This window comes from Hyperoodon ampullatus (assembly GCF_949752795.1).
Source record: "Hyperoodon ampullatus genome assembly, chromosome: 1".
Lineage (NCBI taxonomy): Eukaryota > Metazoa > Chordata > Mammalia > Artiodactyla > Ziphiidae > Hyperoodon > Hyperoodon ampullatus.
In genome coordinates this window covers 158627390-158644650 of record NC_136914.1, presented here as the reverse complement: position 1 = coordinate 158644650, position 17261 = coordinate 158627390, and the positions used below count along the sequence as shown (strand labels likewise).

Below are 17261 nucleotides of genomic sequence, written 5' to 3'. Positions count from 1 at the left end.
AACATGGGTAAGTTTCTTTAACTTTCTATATTAGTTAGATAAAGGCCATGCTTCTGTCACAAAGAGATTCCAAAACATAGCAGCTTAAGTCAGATAGTCATTTATTTCTCTCTCTTAAAATAGTGCAGATGGGCTGTGCTGTACAAGATCTTTCAAGAACCCAGTTTGCCCCAGTTTTGCACTGCGATGTCCCCTAAACATATGGTCTTCATCTGCCTCACTGAAGCTGGGTCACTGCCATGTCTTCATTCAAAGTCCCAAGGGAAATGTTCTAAGGCCAAGATTCAGAAATGAAACATATCACTTTCACTCACAACTTATTTGCCCAAACCCAGTTACAAAGGCAGAGCCAGCTGCAAGGGAGTCTGGAAAGGGTTGTCTCTAGCAGAGCAGCCGTGTCCATCTTAAACTAGAGGTGCAGGTACCACTGGTAGAAGGTCAATAGCAGGAATGTTCACAATCTCTTCCACACCTCCTGAAACTTCTGTTTCTTTATCTCTAAAATGGGATTTATCATAGCATCTAACCCATAGGGTTGTATAAGAATTTTTTTTTTTTGCAGTACATGGGCCTCTCACTGTTGTGGCCTCTCCCATTGCGGAGCACAGGCTCTGGACACGCAGGCTCAGCGGCCATGGCCCACGGGCCCAGCCACTCCGCAGCATGTGGGATCCTCCCGGACCGGGGGCATGAACCTGTGTCCCCTGCATCGGCAGGCGGACTCTCAACCACTGCGCCACCAGGGAAGCCCCTGTATAAGAATTAAAATGAGAAAATGGAAGACAGGTTTTAGCACAAGTGTCCAGGACATAGCTAGTGTTTAACAAATGTTAGTGATTATTATATTAAGAAAAAATACTTCATCTCCAATGTTTTTAATCCATCAGTGGAGAAAATTACTTAAATCATTAGTGTTGTAAGAGAACATAGGAGGGTACAATTAATTTTATGGGGTGGAAAGAATAGGAACTAGAGGGAGGATTTGCAGCAGGGGTGACAGTTGAGCAAGTCCTTAAAAAAAAATAATAAACAGGATTTTGCAGGGCAGAAAAGGGACAGCAGCATATTCCAGCAAAATAAAGCAACAAGAGAAGGCTTGGCAATAAAGAAGTAGAACTAGGCAGTATTTTCCATCGTGTGATCTTTGAACCTCTTACTTTAGCATCATGTAGGTCTCGGCCAAGATATACAAAGTAAAATAGCTGGTCATTGAAAACTGCTTTTTAAAAACTCTGCCCAGCATATTGTTATATGCCTCAAACTGGGTCAGAGCATAGAGATGCTAAGGCAGAGGGTGATGAATTTTGTGTGGATTACAAAGAACTATGCTGCCTATTTAATGAAAAGCTTTCTAGATAAATAATATTAAGGGGTTTTAAACTACTAAAATAAAATGTCACTATTTTCTATGCATTCAGTTCTAAGATCAACCACCTTAAATTAACAAATGTAGGAACTGAGAACAGCTACGGTGATTAGCCAGTACCAAACTGAAGAATACACAACATATTCCACAAAATAGGTGTGTGTTCACACAGATTTTGCCAACACAAAGCTGGTTCTGATATTTTGTAGCCTTTTTGAACACCAAGAAATACTTCTCATCATTGATAGAATAATGTGTCTTCCTAGAAATTGCCACAAGCATATAAAAAAGCATATTATTCTGAATGCTAGTAGGTATACATGTAAGATAACAAAAAAATAACTGAACGCATGTGATCACTATCTTAACTGCAGTTTTCCTAACAGAAGAATGGTTTTTGTTAAGATTTTTCATCATCTTTCAAATTTGAGTTGATAAAGAATTATCATATTTCTTTAGCCAAGACCCTAAGAATATTTTCTAAATAACCACTCTGAAATAAATTGGGATGAGTCATATCAGCAAAACAATAAATTCTAATCAATAGATCAAATTTTTATTTTAATTTTTCATTTTAATTTTATTAATTATTTTATAGAGCCACAAATGCAGTGTCATTTGAGTACACACATAATACATGCTATTAAAAACTGCAGAGAAAAGTTTTACATCCCACAGTTACCGTGACCTAAGTGAAGCAATGTGAAAACGGAACAGCAAATTAAGTGGCACAATGCGGTTTTGTTACACTATTTGAACATCAGTTGTGCCATGTGCTGGACACAAAAGTTCTGTATTAAGACAGTCAGCGTAAGACGTAGAGAATGAACTTGAGGACACGGGGAGGGGGAAGGGGAAGCTGGGTTGAAGAAAGAGAGTGGCATGGACATATATACACTACCAAATGTAAAATAGATAGCTAGTGGGAAGCAGCTGCATAGCACAGGGAGATCAGCTCGGTGTTTTGTGACCACCTAGAGGGGTGGGATAAGGGAGGGAGGGAGGGAGACGCAAGAGGGAGGGTATATGGGGATATATGTATATGTATAGCTGATTCACTTTGTTATAAAGCAGAAACTTAACACACCATTGTAAAGAAATTATACTCCAATAAAGATGTTTTAAAAAATGAGCGTATCATGAAAAGTTTTCATCTCAACAAGGAGTTTTTTGTAATGTGCTGGGCCAATACACTTTCTGATTTTTTTAAATACCAGATTCCTTTGAGTTATAAAAATAAATAATTTCATATATATTTTAGGTGAAAGACAATACCTTTAATAGAGAAGAAAAACTATTTAGATCTTTAGAAAAAACTGTGAGGCACTGTGTGAAGAACATTTCATTCTGTCTTCAACATGTACAGGTGGGTAAGACACAACTGTTTTCAATGTTTCCACAGAAAGGTCTTGATGTCTCTGGTTACTGTGAAGAGTAAATGTGACTGTTCATCATTTATATGATGACGCTTATTGTATCAAATTTGGGAGGCTGCAAGCTGCTGGTGAAGGAATCCAATCTAAAGACTTGGGTTTTGCTCTTTGTTCCCTTACCTCTTCCATCCTTCCCCCAATCCAAATTGCCATATGGTGGGACATTTGTTCATATGATTGCCACGTAGGGCTGGACCATCAGCATGTTTTCTCTATAAAAGAGATGAGTTAATTAACACAAAATGGCAGACAAGGCAGAAATGTGATTTGTTTGATTATACTAACATATCTTTTTCCAGTACCTGAAACACATATTTGCAAATTTAAGAGTAACACTGAAGGAAAAAAGAAAATCAACAGGAGACATAACATAAAATTAGAGGAGTTAAAAAGTTAAAAGTGCATAATATAAATGCTGTAAAACCCACAAAAACCTGCATGTGCATCTTAAATTTAGCTGTAGGCTACCTAGCAGCCAACCCAAAAAGGGGTATATGATCACACAATTCTAAGACAAACAAAACACCTCTATTTATTTTATAACCAGTGTTTTGTAATGCCCCCTTTACAGTTCTGAATGAAATTCATAGATAATTTAACCTTAGGTAGGTAGCTATACATAAAAGAAAATCAATATCAAGGAAAACATGTTCTAACAAAATATAATGAACACAGTATGCAAATATCTCCACACAATCAGAGTAGAAGACAAAAACACCTCCACAAATTTCCAGTCCCCTAGGTTTTCCTGCCCTTGTTGAGAATCACTGACTTAGACAAACCAGCTGGAGTACAGTATAATTATATTCAGTAGAAAGACCAGGAGTTTCTTCTGATGGATCTCATAAAGGGGACATAGTGTCCTTAACAACATCATGACTATGAGACATAGAAAGTTAGTAGAATTACATGTAAGTTAGTTAATAAATTGTTCCTTTCTATTTTCCAGTTTTTCTCTTGGATGTCTGTTTTGGAAGATGTTTGCATTCTTTGATAGACTATCACACCAACAGAAGATTAAGTTGACAGGCATAGTGATTTGGAGACAAGGTTCTATGTCACATAACCAACAAGCCACATTCTTTTCTTATTCATTAACTGATGCAAAGCCTGATTTTGAAGTCAGGTTTGCTAATCTCTTCCTAAAGCACTGCCTTCTGTGAAAGGAAAACAAAAACATAGGTATAACATCCAGAGGGCAGTGAGAACCCTGTCCTTGATATACTTTTCAAGGAGTCAGTGCCTCTTGGGAATATCTACAGAAAAGTCTTCCGTTTCCACTAATTGATTCAGAAAAAGTACGAGCATGTTCTCTTAAGGAGAAGATTAAATTCACTAAGGAAAACTAAAGACATAAAACAAAGAAGAGTGATTTTTAAAATAAGAGATCTGTAAGAATTGAATGATGAAGAATGGCCAAAGAGGGAATTTAAGATGGACTTCACTTAATAAAAGAGGGTGTCAAGGGACAGGACAGGGATAAAGATGCAGATGTAGAGAATAGACTTGAGGACACGGGGAGGGGGAAGGGTAAGCTGGGACGAAGTAAAAGGGTATCATTGACATATATGCACTACCAAATGTAAAATAGATAGCAAGTGGGAAGCAGCTGCATCGCACAGGGAGATCAGCTCTGTGTTTTGTGACCACCTAGAGGGGTGGGATAGGGAGGGTGGGAAGGAGACGCAAGAGGGAGGGGATATGGGGATATATGTATACATATAGCTGATTCACTTTGTTATACAGCAGAAAATAACACACCATTGTAAAGCAAGTATACTCCAAAAAAGATGTTAAAAAAAACAAAAAAAAGAGGGTTTCATACCTACGGAGCAGTATGAGAAAGTGACAGGGGAGAAAAGTAAGGAAATAGATTGTTATAGGTAACCTGATTGTACAAAGTGTTCATAAAATGTTTTCCTTCCTTTTTTTCTTTTTCTCTCAGTGATAATAGTTATGTTGATGAAGTGCACTTTGGGGATACATTTAATTGTACTGACTTCAGAACTTTGCCCTTTTGGTAACTTTGTTCTTGGGTTTCAGGATGCCATGCCTTTAGCTCTGCAGAGTGTAATGGAGCTCCAAGAGATTTCACACAACAAAGATGAGGACAAGAGGGGCTATTCAGAGGCTCCAAGTAATGCCCCAAATCCCTCTGATGACTTTGTAAGTTATTTATACCCGCAGATGAATGCAAATGAAATAGTAGGGTTAAGAGAAAAGCTGCTTTTCATTTACTTTTTTGGAGTTAAAAATAAAACATGCACTAAAGCAAATACTAATGTTAAAATTAGTAGATTTAAACAGGAGATTTTTTAATCACTAAATATTTTGAAGTGGATTAGTGAGGCTTTTACTATAATCAAAATTTAAGAGGGCTCCAGACTGTGTTTCTAGGGTAGTCAGTGTCTGTGTAGCTTTTAAAATCAATATTTAGTTTAAGTCTGCATATGGTGTATCAGGGATTTATTAAGTTAGAAAGATGTGAATTTCTTAGAGGAGTCTCTGGAAACGCCTAGAGTTTTTACATGAGGAGCAAAGATACTTTCTGAGGATGTGACTTTTATTAACATATTATTCACTGGAAAGTAAGGCCTTCCTCTTCAGAAAGTGCTTTATTTGAGTCATATATCTTCTGTTCTGTGGTAAAATATTTGTTTTCTAAGAGTTCTGTAAAATATACAGAATCATAAAACATAGATTGGGAATCATTAAAAACATGCTTGAGCCAAGAAAGTATTTGGGTGGCAAACCAGTCTGAGTAATACTAATTTAAATTTAGTATCTTGTGTTCCATAGGTATTATTATTTCATAGTAGTATTTCAAGGATTATATAAAAGATATAATAGACTCCATCATCTTGAAGATCCTTAAAACTGGCATTTTTGTAATGGTATTATTGGCATTTGGGGTCAGACAAATCTTCACTGAGTGACCCTTGTGTTGGAGGATGTTTAGCTTTCCTACCAGGCTCTAAATCCCAGTAACGTCCCCCATCTCATATTTCCAAATCCTGGGAAGGGATACTGCGACAGTGCCCACTCCAGTAGAAAAATACCCAGAAGCATCTAGCTTTCCTGGCACTGGGGAATGGAAAGTCACGATTACATCTGAACTAACATGGTAGATTAGATGGATGAGAGGGAGGAAGGGAGAGAGAGAGAGAGGGAGAGAGAGAGAAAGGAGAAAGTCCGTTTTTACAACATGTTAAATAGAAGAAGTGTGCCTAGTTCTTTATATGTTTTCTGGGCTTAATTACAGTAAGCACATTTTAGAAAAGTCCTTAAGCATTTGCTCTCTAGCTTAATTCTGACATTAGTTAAGGTAATAGCTATTTATTGAACACCATGAAGAGCATGGTATATAACTTCTCCTTCATCAAGCATGCCCCAGAACTTGACAGAATGAAAAAGAAGGTGTCCTTTCATACCTTGCATAAAACCACAGGACGATAAACTATGCTAAATTAAAATAATTATCAGAAAGCTCAATATAAAAGTACCTTTTTATGGTAAGGTATATTGAACTCTTTTTTTTTTTTTTTGCGGTACGCGGCCCTCTCACTGTTGTGGCCTCTCCCGTTGCGGAGCACAGGCTCCGGACGCACAGGCTCATCGGCCATGGCTCATGGGCCCAGCCGCTCCACGGCATGTGGGATCTTCCCGGACCGGGACACGAACCCGTGTTCCCTGCATTGGCAGGCGGACTCTCAACCACTGCGCCACCAGGGAAGCCCCTGAACTCTTTTTAAAAATCAAATATTAAGAGCTCCAATCTATCTAAAGGCAGAACAATTGTTTTTATCTAATCATGAGAGGTACCTATCTACACATTTTGTATAGCACAGAATATTAGAATAAAATCTGATTCTTATTTGTTCCAACCATAATTCCCAGGTACAGATGAACTGGTTCATGTCTGTGGGTCATAGGACTTATATATTGTAATTATATTGTAATTTTGTAATTAGATTACCTGTGGAATTCAGGTATGTACCAAACACAGTAATTTATCCCAGAACAGTAAACAGATTCTTTGCTTAGTTGAGGGACTCATTAAATAGTCTGCAGGTATATAATGATTATTTTATAAGCTAGACATCAAATTTAATCTGTGTTGGCTATTGCTGGTGCCAGTAAGAGATTGGTCTCCCTCCTCTTCTAGATTTCCCATGAGTTCAGACAAAGTTACTAGAGGTCACTTAATTAATACAAGCTGCTGCTCAGATGCTGATTCCCTAGAACATCTTTCAGGGTACAAAAGAGAAAACTACTTCCAAATTGGCACAACATAATCATGACACTCAAGCATATGTGATAAATTTGGGCAGTCAGCAAACATAGGATACTAGTGTACTTCAGAATAGAGGGGAGGAAAGAGAAATAGAAGAAATTAAATCTAGGGTGCTCAGTTGCTGGCATGGAGTTAGGCTTAATACAATGTTCATTTTCAATGACTCAGACCTAAAAATATAACAATTTAGGACACAGAATCAGCATCAGCTTAATCCTTCAAAGTATTTAAAGAGGAAGCAATAACTCTCTGGTCATTTCTATAACGGGAACAAAATACCTGTAATAAGGGGTACTATCCGTATAGGGGATAGGATTCCACTACCAAAATCAGCCACCAGGGTAGCCAGGGAATTGGGGTAATGTGGGAGGAATGAGAAACAGCCTCTCCTAAGGCCAATTGTCTTCCTTTTATTACTAGCAAAGGAAGGGAATGATATGTGAATAACTTATGCAGTCTTGGTAGTCAAAGGTGGAGATTACCCCCTAGCCCATGTTCTGGAGAAGCTCCAGTTGGCTCTGGGATTAGAAAGAAGGGGAAGGGGAAAGTGTTGAGGGAGGTGACCTCACTGACAAAACCAATGGCTGTAGAGAGAAGGGTGGAGCATAGTTTGGGTGTGCAGGTTTCAACTTTTGTATTCTTCTTCCTGTTCACTCTTCAGGTTCAATGTTAGAGTCTAGAGTTGCCGTTTTAAGTCCTTGAACAGGTTTAGCTAGACAAAAAAATGATCCCATGCTTTTTCAACTTGTCTAGATACTTTCCTGCCTTCCTTTGTGTTCCTGCAGGGAGGAAGTAAGCTTATTGATAACAACTCCAGACGTGGTATTAGGTGTTCCTCCTTCTGTAATGGGATTGTTTTGCTCTTTTGGCAGGCAGCTCATTTACAGAAGCTTGTCCTGACGCCCCTGTCAGCCCTGCTATCCCTATTCCCAGGGCCCCAGAAGCTAATCCAGAAACGCTATGACAAACTGCTGGACTACAACAGCTACCTGCAGCGGGTGGCGGCGGATGAGTCAGACTTGGCCAAAAGGGAATATGAGGCCCTCAATGCCCAGCTTGTGGAAGAGCTCCAGGTGTTCAACCGGGCCACGCAGAAGATTCTGTTGAACTGCCTGTGCAGTTTCATCACCCTCCTCAGGGACCTGATGCTCATGGTCCAGAGGGTTTATTCCACGGTGGTGCCGGTAAGCACAGCACCAGCACTTGGCTACCTTGGCCTACGGAATCTGTCAGAAAGCACAGCATGCACAGCAGCCTGCTCATAGCATACCTGAGTGTAGTGTATGTGTGTGGCTTCTATTTTAGCTGAAGCCAGAGGGTGTTCTGCTCCTTATCCCTCTTCTGCACAGGAAGGTAAAATCAATTTTCCTAGTGCTGGTTTGCTGTGACTTATACCCTTGGAGCTCTTTTTGGAAATTCCTTTTCAAACACCAAACATCTTTCAGCTTTGCTCCCCTCATTGATGGAACCAATGTAGCTCCATCTGCCTGATGCTATTTTGAAGCTTATCAACTTATATTTTGTATTCTCTTCCCATTCAACCATTTTTAAATGTTAACCATGACTGAGACATGGATCCAAAAATAAGGCCATCTCAGCGTAATGACAGAAATAGGATATCAGTCAAACCAGTCTTTGTTTTGCTTTTGTTTTCCTCCAAAGAAGAGAAGCCTGATTTGTGTATGGGAAAAAAAAAAATATATATATATATGTATAAATATATGTATATATCTTAGCTTTCCATTAGGATATGATTTTAGAACTTTTTTTTTAAGATTTATTATTTATTTATTTATTTATTTATTTATTTATTGGCTGCCTTGGGTCTTAGTTGCAGCACACAGGATCTTCGGTGAGGCATGCAGGATCTTTTGCTGCAGCACGCGGGCTCTTTGTTGTGGTGCGCGAGCTTCTCTCTAGCTGTGGCATGCATGTTTTCTCTTCTGTAGTTGTGGCACGTGGGCTCTGTAGTTTGCAGCACGTGGGCTCTCTCGCTGAAGCACACAGAGCTCAGTAGTTGTGGCGCGCGGGCTTAGTTGCCCTGCGGCATGTGGGATCTTAGTTCCCTGGCCAGGGATTGAACCCGCATCCCCTGCATTGTAAGGCGGATTCTTTACACTGGACCACCAGGGAAGTCCTTATAATTTTTTTCTGAAGAGGAAAAAAGATATTTACAACCTAATATCAATTTTTTAAAAATCAGCTTCGTTTCAAGTGTATTACTTCATTTCATTTCAAGTGTATTACTTATCATTCAGCTCGTGTGATATTTAATGGACATTTGGAGGAAAATTAATTGTCCCTACTTTACTTTTTATTGTATATTTAATTAACTTTTATCCTCTGAATTAAATTAAGTTGAATAAAGAGGTGCTACATTTACTTGGCTCAAAAGGAAGAACTATATAAAAATAAGTAAGCAGTCCCATACTCATTCTGTGTACAAACCACTCCAACTCCTGCTCTCACCCCTACTGATATTAGTTCATTTTTATATACTTAGAGTTTCTTTGTGCCATTAAAAGTAAATACAAATATATATTTTTATTTCCTACACAAACTAGCAAACTATAGTACATTCTGCAACTTGCTTTTGACATCCATGTCAGTACATAGAGAGCTTCCTCATTTCTTTTACAGCTATATATTAGTCCACTACATAGTTGTACAATAGTGTGTAATCAGCCTCCTATTTTTTTGGTAACAACTTTGTTGAGATATAATTCACATACTGTACACTCCACCCATTTAAAATGTACAACTCAATGTTTTTTGTATATTCGTAAGAGTTGTGAAACCCATCACCACAATCAATTTTTAGAATATTGTCATCACCCCCAAAAGAAACTCTGTACCATTAGCAGTGACTCCACATTTCCCCCTAACCTCCCTAGTCCCAGACAACCATCAATCTACTTTCTGTCTCTACATATATGCTTATTCTGGACATGTGGCATAAATAGAATTATACAACATGTGGTTCTTTGTGTCTTCTTTCACTTAGCATAATGTTTTCAAGTTCCATCCATGTTGCACTGTGTTTCAGAACTTAATTCCTTTTATTGCCAAGTAATATTACATTGTATGGATATGTCACATTTTATCTGTCCATTCATCAGTTGATGAACATTTAGGTTATTTCCACTTTCTGGCTATTATGAACAATGCTGCTATGAACATTCAAGTTCTTAGTGGATGTATGTTTCCATTTCTCTTGGGTATATACCTAGGAGTGGAATTGCTGGATCATATGGTAACTCTATGTTAACCTTTTGAATAACTGCCAGTCTGTTTTTCAAAGTGGCTGCACTATTTTACATTCTCAACAGCAATGATTGAGGGTTCCAATTTCCTCACATCTGTCTTTTTTTATTATGGCTATCTTAGTGGGTATGAAGTGATATCTCATGTGGTTTTGATTTGCATTTCTCTTATCAGTCCCCTATTTTTAAACTTTTAAAGTTGAAGTGTAACTTAAAAGATTATATACAGTAAAATAAAAGAAGGAGCCTTAAAACACCCAGTCTTCAAAGGGACAAGGGGAAGGAGTAGCTATAGGAATGTGTAGAGAGAGCTAAGTGGAAAGGTTTACCTGACAGGATCTGTGACTATCAGTCAACACTACAGAAAGCAATAAATACTAAAGAAATTTATTGGGAAATAAATTTCCTTATCTCACTTTCCTCCCTTATTCTGATTTCCTATGGGTGCTTCTCATTGCAAGAACCCATCTGGAAACCAGAGTGCAAGGAAGCTGTTGATACACTCTATACTGGTCAGCCTTCCAGAGCACAGAGCAGGATGGAAATGGAAAAAGAATAAATTTGAAAAAACAAACAAAAGATATTCAGCACACAAAGTTAATGCTGATTAGAGTTCAGCAATACCACACTATGATTACTTTTGCTTTTACGTATAGCTTTTCTGTTTTTCTTAAAGTTAATAATTGTGTTTGTCTTTTATCAGCTTAATTTTCATTTGCCTAACTTTATCTGCCAATTTGACTGGATCACTTCTTAAGACATTCAGATGTGTGATGTATTCTATTAATTGTCTTCTTGCAGAAATCTCTCAGAGAACTGGTTATCCTTTTTATCTCATAATTAACTGTAATCCTGGGATTACACTTCATCATCATTCTGGGGAATCCCTTTACCTCTCTTCTGTGTGGGATCTCACATTTCCTTATCCCATGTTGACCTTCTTTCTTGCTTTCTGCCTTTATTTGGGGGAGCAAATTTTTGAGTAGTTTCTTAAGAAAGGAAAATTGGGAGGTTAATATTTTGACACCTCAAATATCAGAAAATGTCTTTATACTATCATCATATTTAATTGATAGTTTGACTGGGTGTAAAATTTTAAGTTGTTCTTCCTGAATTTGAAAGCATTCCATTGTTCCATTGTCTTCTAGATTCCACTGTTTCTGTTGAGAACTCTGGGGCATTTTGGTTCTTGATTCTTTGTATGCACTTTCCCCACCCTATCCCATTCTAAAAGCTTATGGAATTTTCTTATTGTCTTCATCAGTCTGAAATGTAATGATGATGAACCTTGGTATGTTAGATGCTTTGTGGGATCCTTTCAACCTGAAAATTTATGTCTTCTGCTTCTAGAAACTTTGAACATTTCATTGATGATTGTTCTCTCTTCCCTTTCTCTTTTCTCTCTTTCTGAAATTCCTGGGTTGTTCCTCTAATCTTGTATCTTTTTCCACTTATTTTCTATCTCTTTATTGCTTTGCTCTACTTCCTAAGAAAACTTCCTACTTAATCTTCAAACCCATCTTTTGATTTATTCTTATTTCTGTTCCCATGATTTTAATTTTTGAAAGTTCTTTTTGACTTTCTTAAGATGAAAACAGGTTGCCTTTATTTTTATAAGACTCTTTCTTTCTTGTTATAGTTATGACTTAGATGTCTGATATACTTGATCATTCACCACTGATAAAGAGTTGAGGACTAATTGGCAGCATTGAGCACCTAGATAGGCATTGAAAACCCTAAACATCCACTACTGTGTAGAGCAATTTGACTGCAATTTCATTTGGGAACTCTTGATGATAGCACCATTAGGTCTTTCCTCTTAGGCTGGTCAGAGTCTCCAGAGATGTCCCTTCAAGTTTTCTGCCTAAAGGGTAATGGTCAACTGCTAGGTCTGGTTGGCAGGGTCTCTGGGTCCAGTCTATATCCACTCACTTAATTACCCTCTTTCTAACATGGGTTCCCCACCATTATTTGTGTCTCATGCCCCCAGTCTAGATACTCTCTGTTTTACCATTTGCAGAAAAGAAAACTTCATCTTCTGCTAAGGTAGGGAAGAAGCAATCACCAAGATTCACTGAAATGGAGAAAGAATCTGGGGATACAACTGCTTCAAAACAATTCCAGTTGTCTATATCTGCATAACAAATTACACCAAACATGGTGGTACGAAACAACCAGTAGTCATTTCTTACTATTGTTTCTCATAGTTCTGGGGTTCACTGGGATCAGGTAATCATTCTCAGTGTCTCAGTCAAATAACAGCTGGGGCTGAAGTGGTCACAAAGACTTTCTCAGGCCTCTAAGATTGGTGGTGGGAAGATGACAGAAGACTCAAACAGCTGGGGACTGGAATAGCTGGGGCCCCACAGACAACCACCCATCCCACCATCACCCCCACCACTCCCCGCTCCATCTTTCAACATGTTCTTCTGATATGGTGGACACAGTGCAGCTGGACTTCTTCCATAGCAACTAAAGTCTCCCTAAGGTGAGTGTCCCAAGAGAAACCAGCAGAAACTGCATGATCTTTTTTAGCCTAATCTTGAAAGTCAAACAGCATCACTTCCTTTATTCTATTTATTTCAACATTCTATTCATTGAGACAATCATAAAGTCCCACCCAATTTTGAGGGAAGGGGACATTGACTCCACCTCTTGATGGGAAACATATCAAAGAATTTGCTTATTTGTTTTAACCACCACAGGATCTTAACCAATGTTTCTTGTTTTAGCCTTTTTCTCCTTCTTACTGTACCACCCCACCACATTGGAGGGGACTACTACCATCAATTACTGAGTCTTTCTTCCCAAAATTTTATTGCTATTGTAATTTTTTCTCTTCTGTTTCCTTTTATTTAGGCTTGAACTTAAAAAAAAATCCTTGTTATTTTTGTGGGGTTTCTGGAGACAACAAATTAGATGGTTTTGATATAGGAGTTTTAATGTTGGCCTAATTTTTCGCTGTGGAATATGGTATAATTTTTTACTGTTCATCACAGATCTACTAAATTCAATACCTAATATGGTTAAGTATTCATCTGGGAACGTCTTATTTCTACCTACAGGTACCACTGTTGGCTTCAAGCATCTCTGAAATTCAGAATCGAGTACTAGAAGAGGTTCAAAATCTGAATTTTGTGAAGGATAACAGTGCTACATTTATTGAGAGGAAACTTAGTTTTGAAAAGAAGAAGACTGTGCAAATTCTGGTGAGTTTGGTAGCATTCAGTAACAATGATGACTATCACTTTTTTGCCTTGATCAAATCATAATATATTATTTTCCATATCACTTATGTCATTCTAATAGCCTATAGTTTACCTACTTATTATATGTAGAATTTCTTGTCTATTTCTAGCCTCTATACTATGAACTCCATAAGGTCATAGATTTTTTACCTGTTTTGTACATGATGTGTAAAAAACAAGTGCCTAAATGGTGCTTGACACAAGGTAGGCACTCTATAAATATCTGTTGGATGAGTGAACAGAATTTTATAGAGCAAAATCATTACAGTTCGAACCTTTCATTTTTCTCGATAAGGAATCCCAGTTTGCAGAGATGAAGTGACTTTCTCAAAGTCACTTAGTGGCAGAGCTGGGACAGGGACCAGGCCTCTTGACTCCTGCCTAATTTACTGATATTATTTCCCAGAAAAATACATGCACGTGTACAATTTACTTAATTAAATATTATTTATCAAGTGCTTAATACACAAGTGATTGCCTACAGCATGGCAAAGAATTAAAAAATTGTTCAACATCGAAGAAGGATTAGAACCTCTGCCTTCGTATTCTCAGCTGAATTTTCTTTTTTCTCTACAACACTGCCCTCATGTGCTAACTAGAGAATCTTTCCCTGCGTAACTCAGCTAAATACGTTCACACAATAACCTGATCTCTGCCTCAACATTGAAATAATCCTTAATCAATGTATGGCTTCAACATTTAAAAAATCTCCAGAGAAGAAATATCTACCAATATTTATCTGTGAGGATTTTATTATACATCTTTCTGAACAAAAATCTCTCCTTACTTCTCCCAGCCGGAAGTGCCACGTCAGAATGACACTCACCGCTGCAAACTTCTATCCACGTACAGTACAGAGGAACTCTACCAAGCTAAGCGCAAGTGCAATGCTACACAAGAATATGACATCAATCTTCTGGAAGGGGAGTTGGTGGCTGTGATGGAACAGAAGGATCCGTTGGGGAGTACCAGCAGGTGGCTTGTTGACACAGGAAGTAAGTTTTTTGCATAAGAAGCAAAGAACTTCCACCTCTCTTCTAGTTGAGATTTTCCCAGGGGGCCTCTGTGTCCTTCTCTAAATGAAACTGTTTGGAAAGAGTTATAAATAACCATGTTTCTTCTTTCTATTTCCTATCCAGTTATAAAAGGATATGTGTATTCCTCCTTTCTAAAACCCTACAATCCAGCAAAAGTGCAGAAGGTGGACGCCGAGAACAGATTCTGTGATGATGATTTTGATAACATCAGCCTCTTTGTTTCTTCACGACCAGCCAGTGACAGTGTCACAGGCACCCCAGAAGGTAGCATAAGTGATAGCAGCTCATCTCTTAGTGGAACATGTGGGAAGTCTGAAACAAACGGTACTGATGTTGACAGTTTTCAAGAGGTAGATGAACAGGTAAGAATTTGAACCTCGTGTAAAGACGCTTGGCTGTTGGAATCATGAAAGATGCTCTATCTTACTGTGAGACTTGGTGGAAGTGTCAGCTTCCTCTGTAGCACTTCTCTCTAGCACTTCCTCTCTGTGCACCTTTTTGCAAGGAATTTAATTCTCTGAGCCTGTTTCCTCAAATGAAGAAAAGAGGACAGTAATTCCTACTTTGCAGAGTTGATGTGTGGATATTAGAGATATTAGATATTAGAGATAATTTTATATGTAAAGTATCCAGCACAGAGTAGGCACTGAATAAATAGTAGCTGTTACTACTTAGAGTGAAGTGAAGATCGTCTCTTTATACTTCCCCCATGAGAGGAAAACAGCTCAATACTGAACAGATCACCGCCATCAGTAGCATGTGGAAAATTGACCATAGTTCCTCTGAGAGCAGTATCTTCATTGTGCTATCTATGAATCAGTCATTTTTAATCTCTTGCATAATGACATATACTGTTGATATATACTGAAACTTTTAAAAGCTACTGTTCTTTCACTTAACCAGTGAAAAGGCTATTGGCATAACCCTTTCCCAAAATGGTAAGTTAACTATAATATAGGGTTCCTTTTTGCTACCTCAGAAATGTTAATCCCCAAGTGGTGACCAACTAACTGGTTCCTTTTTTTTTCTTTAGTGGACTTTTTTTTTGTCTATATTGGGTCTTCGTTGCTGCGCGTGGGCTTTCTCTAGTTGTGGCGAGCAGGGGCTACTCTTCGTTGTGGTGTGCAGGCTTCTTATTGTGGGGGCTTGTTGCAGAGCACAGGCTCTAGGTGCACGGGCTTCAGTAGTTATGGCACATGGACTCAGTAGTTGTGGCTCATGGGCTCTAGAGCACAGGCTCAGTAGTTGTGGTGCATGGGCTTGTGGGATCTTCCAGGTCCTCTGCATTGGCACGCGGATTCTTAACCACTGTGCCACCAGCGAAGCCCCTAGTGGCTTTTTATTAATTAATTTTAACTTCTTTTTAAAAAATAAGGTTAATACATGTTCTTTGTGGAAAGTTAAAATAGTAGAAGGATATACGTAAATTAATAGTAAAGGTCTCTCTCCTCAGTCCTACTTTTCAGAGACAACATGCAGGTATATCTTTTCAGATATTGTATTTACATGAGTGAATTTATACTTAGACGAGTGGGAACATATACGTGGTACATAATTTTTTTCAGTTAACAATATATCTTAGATAAAACAGTACCTAAATATCTACCTTCTTCCTTAAAAATTCTGCATAGTATTTCATTATCTGGATACATCATAATTTATGTAACTATTACCATAATAATAAACATTCAGAATATTTTGAGGTTTTTAAAATTTCAAACAATATTTCAGGCCAGATCCTTGTTCATCTATTTTTATACTTATATATGAGTATATCTGTAGTGCAAGTTCCTGAAAATATTGGAGTGTCAAAGGATATATAGTCTTGATATACATTGTCATACTGCTCTTCAAAAATATTTTTATTCAACTTCTTTCAACAATACATTGATTGCTGTCCAATTCATGACTGATACATTAAAAAATAGTTTTATTAAGTTCTTATTTACATACCATACAATTTATGCAATTTAAATATACAATTCACTGACTTTTAATATATTAACAGGGCTTTGCAACCATTACCTGAATCCCACTTTAGAACATTTCCTTCACCCTAAAAGATCCTTTGAACCCATTTGCAGCTCCTCCCCTTTCTCACTTTTAGCCCCAAGAAATCTTTAATCACTTTTTTCCTCCATAGATTTGCCTTCTTTGTATTTTTTGTATTAATGGAATCATACAGTATGTGGTGTTTTACAGCCAACTTCCTTCACTTAGCATGTTTTTTGAGATTCATCCGTGTTGTAGTATGTATATGTATTTTGTTGCTTTTCATTGCCTAACGGTATTTTACTCTATGAATATAGCATATTTTGTTTATCCATTCACCAACTGATGGACATCTGGGGTAATTTCTATTATGAATAATGCTGCTATGAACATTTGTGTGCAAGTCTTTGTGTGAATTTCATTTTCTTGAGTAGATCCCTAGGAGTGGAATTGCTATTGGTAAGATTAAGTTTTTAAAAAACTGCTAAGCTGTTTTTCAAAGTGACTGCCCCGTTGTATATACCCAACAGCAATGTATGAGGATTGTGAATTGCAGTTTCTCCACATCCTTGCCTTATTGTCTGTCTTTTTTTTATCACAGCCATCTTAATGGAAGTGAAGTTGTGTC

General features: G+C 37.8%; 1 protein-coding gene across 1 annotated transcript in view; it reads left to right on the top strand.

Moving 5' to 3' along the window:
* Positions 1-17261, top strand: part of ARHGEF38 (Rho guanine nucleotide exchange factor 38) — a gene marked incomplete at its 3' end in the record, with an annotated part of 153992 nt that overhangs the window by 130120 nt on the left and 6611 nt on the right. The window contains exons 8-13 of the mRNA XM_079713238.1: positions 2628-2732; positions 4843-4965; positions 7966-8277; positions 13422-13565; positions 14401-14599; positions 14744-15003. Coding sequence (XP_079569364.1) covers positions 2628-2732; positions 4843-4965; positions 7966-8277; positions 13422-13565; positions 14401-14599; positions 14744-15003 — 1143 coding nt within the window. The remainder of the gene's footprint in view (positions 1-2627; positions 2733-4842; positions 4966-7965; positions 8278-13421; positions 13566-14400; positions 14600-14743; positions 15004-17261) is intronic.